At 41.4% G+C, this 10,542-nt stretch overlaps 1 protein-coding gene across 1 annotated transcript; it reads left to right on the top strand.

Annotated features, from left to right (window-relative positions):
- The first annotated feature begins 1,347 nt into the window (after positions 1-1,347).
- NANS (N-acetylneuraminate synthase) lies at positions 1,348-10,299 on the top strand. Its single transcript, XM_067315442.1, has 6 exons — positions 1,348-1,494; positions 2,301-2,516; positions 5,951-6,050; positions 6,319-6,473; positions 7,486-7,752; positions 8,400-10,299. The coding sequence occupies exons 1-6, from the start codon at positions 1,363-1,365 to the stop codon at positions 8,607-8,609; spliced, it is 1,080 nt and encodes a 359-aa protein (XP_067171543.1). The 5' UTR covers positions 1,348-1,362; the 3' UTR covers positions 8,610-10,299.
- The last annotated feature ends 243 nt before the right edge of the window (positions 10,300-10,542 follow it).

Here is a 10,542-nt window from a genome sequence, read left to right as displayed (position 1 = left end):
ACATTAAAAATAAACTGTGATTCACATAAGTAAGCAAGTCTTCAGTCTCATGAGGTTTATTCAAAAGAAATTTTGAGGAAGGGGGAAATAAGGACAATTTATCACCTTTTTTTTAATACGGATTCTACTCAGACTCTGTCCACCCAGGGTATCTTGGTTTAATTCCTGACTAATACACATTATTTTACACCATATGACCCGGGGCAATTTCATTTTTCTTGAAGTTAAGATGTAGTTATCCAATTTGGTCAATAAACCACCACACCCAAAAAATGCAAACAGATTGCTCTTTAAGCTATCCCATTAGTATAACTGACCTGCATGACCAGCTTTTGTTTACACAGAAACTTGCTCCTTGGGCTTAACATTCAACATGCTATTTCACCCCTACTAATGCTCATTAAAATGTCCTATATTCTTAAAGTTCTAGAGAGATTAATTGCAATTTTGGGCAAAATGTCACAGCCAAATTGCAAGTAGTTTAAGAACAAAGCAAAAGTTTGAATAGAAAGGATGTTTGCACAGCATTACTTAAAATTTTTCTAACAATCTTTTACTGTTACAAAAACTGTATTCAGTCAAAATCTCGGCAATACATCCAATTTTGAGGCAGTTTTGTTTCAAGATAAAATGAATTAAGATTTTCATTTACCTACTTACATCATTTAATGTTTTTTTTTAAAAAAAGTCTTATTTTGCTTACTTATTTTAGGCCAAGATCAGAATGCACTCAGACGATTCTGATCCATTCGAACAATTTGGTTAGATATTTCTAAATATTTTGCTTGGGCACCCGTTTGAAAATGTGCAAAACCATGACATTTTTCACTGAACATAAATTCTTGTTTCCACAAGATGCATATAACATGAGGAAAAGAGCCAAGGTACAGGTTACACCAAGAAGCAGTAGTTGGTTCTGGAGAAAATACGCTAAACATCTGTACAGCACACTAACTTACTCAACCCCAAATCGTGTTAACACAGCTCCAGCCAGGATCCCGGAGCGTCTGTGCCAGCTGTGCGCCCGCACCCGGAGGTAAAGCGGGGCTCCGCCCCCGCCAGGCCGCGTGGCGTCGCATCGCTCCCTCTCAGGGCCCGGCGCCCCGCGCCGCCATTTCGCACCGCCCCGCGCCGCCATTTCGCACCGCCTCCACCCGTTCCACTGGCCGACGGCGTGTGCGGAAGCATCGCAGCCCCGCCCCGCCGCTCGGGCGGGGCCCAATGAGAAGCGGGGGGTTCTCGGCCCCGCCCCCCTGGCGCTCGGATTGGCTGGGCTTGCCGCGCCACGGAGAGGCGGGTGGTGCCGCGCCCGTGGCGCGCGGGGCGCGGGCGCAGTCGATCGCGGTCCGCGGCGCCGCCATCATGTCGCGGGAGTTCGAGCTGTGCCCCGGGCGGCGGGTGGGCGGCGACCAGCCCTGCTTCATCATCGCCGAGATTGGGCAGAACCACCAGGGCGACCTGGACATCGCTAAGCGCATGATCCGCATGGCCAAGGTGCTCCGCGGGGCGCCGGCGCCGGGGGAGGCGGACGGGGCGGGCTCTGAGGGGCGGCGGGGGCGGCCGCCCTGCTCCTTGCACACGCAGACGCACACCGGCAGACCACGCCGGGTCTGGGCGGTTATGGCACCTTTTTAGTTACGGTATAAACTAGCTCAGCGTCTGGGAGGGTATGTAACTGCTGCGATGAAACGGGTTTGTCTGCTTTGCATTAACCTTTTTCTTAGGTGATGCTTTTGACGTCCACGAAGACAGTCAAACCACTTTAAAATTTGGTATTTCAGTACGTACCTGTTAGAAAATGTCATACCGTTACTGAAGGAGAAGTCAGGACATCATGTGTTCAGACCCTTGACTCTGATATAAATGCCCAAATAGTGCATTGAGTGGCTGTCTTCACAGCGCGGGTCACCTGAGGCAAATTTCAGATTCTTCTCCCTCATTCTACAGAATTTTGTGCAAGATTATCATGTGACAGCGGAGCTTTGAAAACCCCATAGAAATCTACTGTTTAAATAAGTGGCATGCATTTCAAGAGGCAGTTCAGTTTGCTAGTAAATCATACTGATTTCATTGCAAACTGCTGCCCTGCTAAGCATAAGGGCACTCGATGACCCAGGGCAGGGGGCGGGGATGCTTGTGCCTCTGCGTTCACACCATTGCTGTGACTAGCATGACAGTAACGTGAAAACTGTGTAATACAGATGAGGACATTAGTTGCACAGTCTTTCTGTGTTTTCATACTTAGGCTGAATGCAATTTCGCTTGCAATCCCATTGAGAGTGTGCTGGTGTGTTTTGCAGGACTGTGGAGCAGACTGTGCTAAGTTCCAGAAGAGTGAACTGGAGTACAAATTCAACAAGAAAGCCTTAGAGAGGCCATACACCTCTAAACACTCATGGGGAAAGACTTATGGGGAGCACAAGCGTCACTTGGAGTTTAGTCATGACCAGTACAGGGAGCTAAAGAAATATGCGCAGGAGGTTGGCATTTTCTTTACAGCTTCTGGCATGGATGAGGTATGTAAGCAATACTTACACAACACACAGAATCCAGCTGTTGCTGCAGTTTGTTATACTGATGTACCACAGTTCACACAACACAAACAGCATACCAAATACATGTAGGCATTGAATTTCTACTTGAAGAAACTAGAGTAAAGGTGTCAGTTCACTTGTGTCTCTGCTATGGTTGAGTGGATGCCTGAATGTTTCAGAAGACCTGTCATGTTTGCTGACATATTTATTACTATTTCATATTATGCACAATAATAGGGTTAAAGACAAGGCCTCAGCTTGAATTTTAAACATGAAGGATTTCAGAGTTTAGATCAAGACTGCAATCTGACTACTATCCAACATCACCTGCTATGTCAGCTCTTCCTTGCTAAGCATTGCAAGCTTCCCTTTGTACTTGAACCAGATTCCTTTCTCAACTTAATGCCTGGTATTTCCCTCACTTCTTCCTTTCTTGCTGTCTGCTAGACCCCAGTTGATGTTCCTAAGCAGCAGAAGTGCCTGTATTCATTTTTCTCTTGTTCATTTGTCTCACAGAGAGAATCTTCCACCTGAAGCACTTCCTCATTTTTGTCATTGGCTCTTGGACAGTCTCCCACCAGCCTGTAAACTCCCATTAAGCTCGTCTGCTGCTGTGCTCTCTTAAGAGATGTATAAATCCTTAACTCTTGCATATTGCCTACCTCAAAGTGATCTCAGTTTCAGTATTTATAAATGCAATGTACAATTGAAATTTGTGAACTGGAAAGTTCAGGTAACAGTTAAGCTTCAGTGTACGCTGAAGATTACAGATTATTTTCCTTATCAGTTTGGTCTAGGAAAATAATAGAAAACCAAACTGAAAGAGACCCTCCAGAAGTAAGCTAGCCACTCTTGCATCAGGTAGGCACAACATCATACCTGCTATTCTTCAAGTAGCCTTGACCAGGATAGAGCAAGGATGGGCATTGTCTAATGTTTCAAGGTAATCTGTTCAGTACCTTACTTTCCTTACTATTAGAGAGAATTGCTGATGTCTCAGTTTAATCTCCTTTCCTATAATTCTTTGTCCTTCCCCACGTGAAGTAAATATAAAGGATATGAGTAACTCCTTTATCTACTCTGTTCCAGTTTGTACTGGTGACAAAGCAGGATGTCACTGAAACCACTCCCTTTGTTTTCTGTACTGCTTGAGGTTACTTCCTGTTCCTTGAATCCTCTACAGAAGATCTGCCAATTTTCAAGAAATAAGGTCACTTAATGAAGAGTGTCATTAGATATATAGTCCATCTGTCATATCTCATTTTGTGTCATCTCCTTTGACTTCTCAGATTAGATCTGTGGCTCTTTAATACAGTGTATTTTTTGTCTTCCGACACCATGCATCTTATTGAATAAAATACATTGTGCATCCCAGACACAAGAAATTAAATCTGCATCATAATGATGATGGGAAAATTAGATGAGAGGAGATGTGTTTCTGTGCTGGATATTATCTTTGACATTTTCTGGCACTAAGTAAATTTAATAGCTACAAGGAATGAGCTGAAAAAAGTGGAGGTGTTTTTTGGTGGGGGGAGGGCTCTGAGGGTAGATGAAATTAGATAACTTTTTCATTGTTTTACCAAAACATGTGAAGAGAGGGTTTCAGTACCTCTTGCCTGTGGTAAATTTGGAGGGGGGGGGTCCCCCTTAATAGTACTTTTTCTCTAAAACGCCACTTACTGGTCCAATATCGATTTCCATGTAACCTCCCATAATTCCTGAATTGTCTTAAATATCGTACAAACATTTTTAGATGGAAGTAGAGTGTAAGTAATATTTGGATAATCTATTTTACTTTCACAATCTTTTTTTGTCAAATTTTATATTTATTTTCTGGTATCCTTTTTAAAAGCAAATCATTTTGACTTTCTTTTTTGGGTGCTGATGCTTTTCCAGGTGCCTGTCTAATAGCTTCAAAATCATTTTTCTTCAGAGAAGGTGTACCTGCCTGTCCTGGCTAAGTACTAACTACAGAGCACATGGCTAAGAAAAAGACTCTAAGAACTTTCAAACTTGTCATATTTTTCTATTTCTGACCTTATTTTTGAAGAGAATAGGTAGGGAATAGAGGGGTAGTCCCATGCATTTCACTATGCAAACAGGAGTTTCTCTATACCTATGTGTTACTTATACTTCAGAAGGGAAGCATTAGGTTTTACTAAAAACAGTGATGTAGTAAGTAGTAAAATGCAGGAGTTTGCACATTGCTGCCTGATGGGAACTGAGGGGGGTCAGTCATTCTTGTGAGCATGCTGGCAAGAAAATGAAAGCCAGTGATGGGGGAGAGATTGACTTAAGAGTCAAAGGCAGCAGTATTCTCCAAATGATTGCTCAGAGTGACAGAGCTATTCAGGGAACCTCCTAGTAATTTTAAGCACTCTGCGTATGGCTTAATACTTCTAACCTGCAGATATCTGGCAGGCAGACTGCCTGTGTACCTGCAGTACATTTCCTTTTCAGCAGACAAATTCTCATCTGCAGCTAGTTACTCTCTCTGGCAGTGCCAGGAAAAACAAGCAAGAATGCCATGGCCTACAAGCTCCATCTCATAGCTAGAGGAGCAGGGGAGCTCATCTGTACTAAGAAGTTGTACCTGTAAGCTGGCTTGAAGGGGGACCAAAGACACTGCCTTGAGAAAAGGCTCCTAATCAAAACTCGGAGCAAAATTTGTGACAAAAGATAATTTCTCTTTTTTTGGATTAAAAGTATTATAAAAGAAGATACCTCAAGAATACTTGACATGGAGAGAAGTCAGAAACTAAAACCCTCAGAATGATGTATGTTATTTCAGGAGCTGGAGATGTAAATCCATTCAGATCTAGTCTTGACAAAAGTTACTACTTTTTGATGAGACTTGGGTGAACTGTACTGAGCAGACTGAAGTTCCTAATACAGCCCAGCTCCTTAGTTAATTCCAGTCAGCACCATTTCCAAAGTCTACCTATGAACAAAAATACTTCTATCCCAGGGAGAAAAAAGCTAGTATTGTTGCTATTTGCTTTTGATAGTATCAATAATATTTTGATAAGAGTGTCAGAAAAGCAGACATCAGTTTACAGAACTGTCACAAGGTGCCTGACCAAAAAATCCAGTCTCGCTGTAATTGTTTACTTAATCTTAAAATTTAGCAATTTGATTGGCTCAGAGTTTCATAACTGTTAACCTGCAGACTGCCTCTTGTATTGGAATGGTGCATCTGTTTTTGATTTATTTGACTGTTTGGTTTATTTTATACCTTATACCTTTGATTCTGCAGCAGTATATTTTGGGGGATATGTATTTATGGCCTTGTGCATTTAATAAACTTTGGCTTAGCTGTTCTGCAGTATTCTTTTTTTCTAGAATGGTAGTTCTTATTAATCCCTTCAGACTGGAGTGGTATGTTAAAATTCAGTGATTTCTCTTTCTTGTAGATGGCTGTGGAATTTCTACATGAATTGGATGTTCCATTTTTCAAAGTAGGGTCAGGAGATACAAACAATTTTCCATATTTGGAAAAGACTGCAAAGAAAGGTAAGCATTTTCCTTTGAGCAGTTTAAGTGAGCATCACTGTGTCCCAGTAGGTCAGTTCTTGGATCTTTCTTCCTACCTGATTTTGGAACAGATCTAAAATACCTTAAAAAAAAAAAGCACCCTCAAACATGGGAAAAAAGACCAACTTATATTTCAAATTCAACTAAATTTATTTACTTCAATAATTTAAATTAATCTTTTGTTGCTTTGTTATGGACCTAAGCTTGAGAGCTGGGGCAAAACCTGTATGTTTGTTTTAACGGCTAGGTCGCCCAATGGTGATTTCCAGTGGGATGCAGTCGATGAACACAATGCATCAGGTTTATCAGATTGTGAAGCCCATCAATCCGAACTTCTGCTTCCTGCAGTGCACCAGTGCATACCCGCTTCAGCCGGAGGATGTCAATCTTCGTGTTATAACGGTCAGTGAAGAACCCAGAATGTGCTGTGGGTAGAGTACTTAAGGACTTAAGCACTTTTATTGAGGTATATTTCCAAGTCTTAGTCATGCTGGAATTTGCTTCTGAGTAGTTAGAAAATGTATCACATTCCTCTAACTCATGCAAGCCTCTGCTCACACAAGAACTCAACTTTGAGGAGTATGATGAGCTCAGATATTGTTGGGGCATTAACAGTTAAATGGAGGAGAATGTGAGGTGTGGGCTGAAATGTTACCTTGTGTTTTGTAGTGCAAAAAAAATGATATAGAAATTACCACTAAGAAAGTGTGTGGAATCTAGAATATGACTCTAAATAGGGGGCCAGGTCAGAAGCTTTCATTAAAAAGGTTTCATGTGAATATGAGAGCAATGAATAAAATGGATTAGGCCGTGATACAGTTTCCTGTGCTGAAAATATTACTTGGATATTCCTGATATTGATTCAGGAAAAACAAGCATTTGGCCAGTGCTCAAGCACTTGCCTAGCTGTATGTACAAGGATCTGTTACTCTAACTAGAACTGGACATGGCTATATTTAATTGCTTGTAGGATTGGAAAGCTCTCCCCCATGTGCTGCTTCATATTTGAAATTTGGGGTTAAGGAACCCTCTTTGGATGCCCGTTAAGTTTAACCACTCCCTTGGTTCCTGGATGCAAATAGAGTGCTGTTCTATTAATGTAACTTACAGTGATGTAGGCTTTTAAGAGCTTGAAGAGTACAACTAAATTAAAAGCATAAGAGAAGTTGTAGAATGGAATGTATCTACTTTTCCTCATCAGTACTGATTATCCCAGTGAAGTCCTTAAAATAAGATGGTCAGTAATGCAGCGTAACTTGTTCAACATTTTAAAAAATGCATTTTCAGCATAACCAACTGCTTGTTTTGTGGCACTGTAACTGTCCATGTTTTCATTGCAGTTATCACTGTTAAATTTGCTCTGTCTTTGAAATTGCTACCTTGGTAATTCAGACCAACTCTGTCATCATTCAAGGCATATCAGTCAGCTTTTCCTGATATCCCCATTGGCTATTCGGGACATGAAACTGGCATAGCCATTTCAGTGGCAGCTGTTGCTATGGGTGCTAAAGTAGTCGAACGCCATGTGACTCTGGACAAAACATGGAAAGGAAGTGACCACCAAGCATCCCTGGAGCCAAATGAACTTGCAGAGTTGGTAAAAGCCATCCGTACTGTGGAAAAGGCAATGGGTTCTCCAGTCAAGCAGCTCTTGCCCTGTGAAATGGCTTGTAATGAAAAGGTAACTTTGCTTTTGATTCATGTATAGCTGACATCTAGACTGACAGCTAATGGCTCTATATTTAGAAAAGTAGTTTGTTAATAGTTTACAGTCTCTGGCTCTCTCTTCTATTGCAGCAGTTTTTCTTCCTCAGCACTGAAAAACTTCTGTTGCTAAATAGCAGCACACACAGCATTAATGCTTAGCACACTGTAGCTTTAGCGTAGACTTGTCAATTCCTATAATCTTTTATGTCTGGCAGCCAGTAGCTATTTTTACCCAATGCCGATTTTGAATATAGTGGAGTTCTATGGATATCATTCCATGGTTAACTAAGTTGAGTAATAGGTGACTGTGATTGTATGCAAGCTGCTTTTATGCTAAGCTGGACCGTCTTGAATTTTTAACAGATTCTCTCCATTCTGATTTTGAGAAATTCCAGTGAGCCATTATGTGTATTTCAGAAAAGATTTGAGTGTTCCCCACAGTCTTGTTACAGTGAACATTGCCATGCTAACACACCCTTGATTTCTTGTTAGAAGGAATTAATAGGGAGGGCAGTTCCACACAACCACTTCCCAAGTAACTGCAGAAATTTTTAGCCTGTTTTGGTATCCTCTGAATCAAACCGTATTTGACTTAAACCTTTTCTAATTTCTCCCCTATAGCTGGGAAAGTCTGTTGTGGCAAAAGTGACAATTCCTGAAGGTACAGTACTGACACTTGACATGCTGACTGTGAAGGTGGGAGAGCCTAAGGGATTTCCCCCAGAAGCTATCTTTGATCTGGTGGGCCGGAAGGTTAAAATAAATATTGAAGAAGATGAAACCATCACGGAGCAGGCAATGGAGAATCATGTAAAAAAAGTGAAGTACTAAACCAAAGCATTCTGGTCTATGTTTTGATGATGTAGTATTGTACTACTACACTGCATATTTAGGTATGGCAGCATGGTAGATTAGAAGAAAGGGGGAATCATGAGAATTGAAATAGACTAGAATGTTCAGCTTCTTGTAGCAGGAAGTGTTTGCAGCAAATGGATTTAAATTATGAAGGGCAGTTTTATTGGAAGCTGTATAGCATGGGGTTCAGAAAATGCCATGCTCCCCCTTTTCCATTCCACTTTAATTTGGAGGTTTGCCAAATCTGAGACCAAGATCTGCTGCTTTCCAGCTTCTCTTTTCTGGTAAGATTATGCTAAATGTTTATGATTTGTCTACACTTTGAACTGTTCTATCGCTGTATCTTTTGGTGGCCTGCTCTCCTGCCATTTCTCTCACCCCTCTAATAACAGACAGCTAGTTGGAGTTGAATGCAGATAAGTGAAAGGTTATATAAACTGAAAAGAAAGCTTCACCCATGCAACCTAATGGATTTCTCAGTTGGCTACAAAGTCTCAAGAACTGGGTTGGAACTGGCTTGAGGTGTGGAGGTGGAGAAATGGGAAGTGAGACTGTACAGAGAAAGGGAGATACCTGTTCCTGTAATGCACTCTGGAAAAACTTAGCCGCCTTGAGAAAACTAGATCCCCATGTGGCCATACAATCTTAAGAGACAGCACCAAAAAAGGCAGTAGTTTAGATACATAGGAAGCTCCTGTATAAGGGAGAAGAGAAATGACCTTTTTGTCCTTTTTCTGAATTGAAAGGCAAAAGAGGCAGCCAGCCAGATTAAGTAAAAAATGCACCTAAAATGGATCAGGGGAAATAAATTTAATCTGTGCTTTGGGGGGAGGGGGGAAGCCCATGGTACCCACTGTGAGCCGACTGAAGCCTGGAACCTTAATGAATTCTGCAATGGCTTGGGGCACCTGTGTTTGTATTGCCAGCCTGTTTACTGAAGTTAGCAGATTTTAGGTAGGAAGACAAATTCTGGTCAGGATTCAGCAGCATCCTTCCTGGCTCATCAAGTGAAAACAGAGTTTCTTTTTTTTTTTTTTCCTTCCTTTTTTTTTTACACTGGTCTTTCTTTGAAACAGCCAAGGCTGGCTACTGAACTAGATGCCATCATTATGCGTGGTGGTCTGTGGTCCTCTGTGTCCTCTGCTTTTGCATCACAGGTTCTAGCCTTTCAAGTAGGAAATACAATCCCACTCATCAGCCTGCTGCTCTTCCCTTTGTCCATGAGGGATCCAGATGGCAGCAGCTGCAAACTGTGCATTGCTCAGGCTGGTTAACACAGAATGACTTTGCTATAATGTATCTTCATTTGTCTGTGTCAGAACCATTTTACTGGTGATGGTTATTTGGAACTTGCTATGTCTTGGTCATGACTTAGTATCTTGAACGTGGCAGTGGTGTTTTTAAGTTGTGGGCTACTTACTGTTTCTTTCAAAATGTTTACCCTTCTGCAATTCTGAGGAGACTAGTCCTATCTTTGATGTGAGAAGAAGAAATTCTTTGAGTGAATCATGTGCTTGTGACAGTCTGTAAGCTTCGATTGATGCAATATACTTGCCTTATATTAAGAAACTACTCAATTGATTGTTAAGAGTTTGTTTTTTTTTTTAATTGTAAGCTTAAAAAAATAAAGCAAGCTTATAAAATAAACTGTTGTTTTCACATTTCAGCTAGTGGTGTGGCCTTGTCTTTGCCAGCAGTAGAGACAATTCCAGGGCTTTTAGTCTTTGAATCCCCTAGGATTCCCTGGCCTGCTTTAAGTGGCAGTGGTAGTTCACTGCAGTAGGGCTGGTCCTAGAGACTGCTGTAAACATAGGCTCCAAAAATTTCCTGAACTTTAGTGTATATATTGGAAAAAAAGAACAAATCGATATCCTTATGCAGCAGTGCTAAGATACAGAAGCATCAGGTG

Source organism: Apteryx mantelli, chromosome Z (genome assembly GCF_036417845.1).
Source record: "Apteryx mantelli isolate bAptMan1 chromosome Z, bAptMan1.hap1, whole genome shotgun sequence".
Lineage (NCBI taxonomy): Eukaryota > Metazoa > Chordata > Aves > Apterygiformes > Apterygidae > Apteryx > Apteryx mantelli.
The sequence above is the reverse complement of the archived record's forward strand: the minus strand, read 5'-3'. Positions and strand labels throughout refer to the sequence as shown.

Bases quoted from the DNA above. Each gene is read 5' to 3' on its own strand.
- NANS (XM_067315442.1), top strand. From the start codon at position 1,363: ATGTCGCGGGAGTTCGAGCTGTGCCCCGGGCGGCGGGTGGGCGGCGAC. The intron at 6,474-7,485 runs GTCAGTGAAGAA...TCATCATTCAAG, and splicing joins TCAATCTTCGTGTTATAACG to GCATATCAGTCAGCTTTTCC. The intron at 7,753-8,399 runs GTAACTTTGCTT...TCTCCCCTATAG, and splicing joins AAATGGCTTGTAATGAAAAG to CTGGGAAAGTCTGTTGTGGC.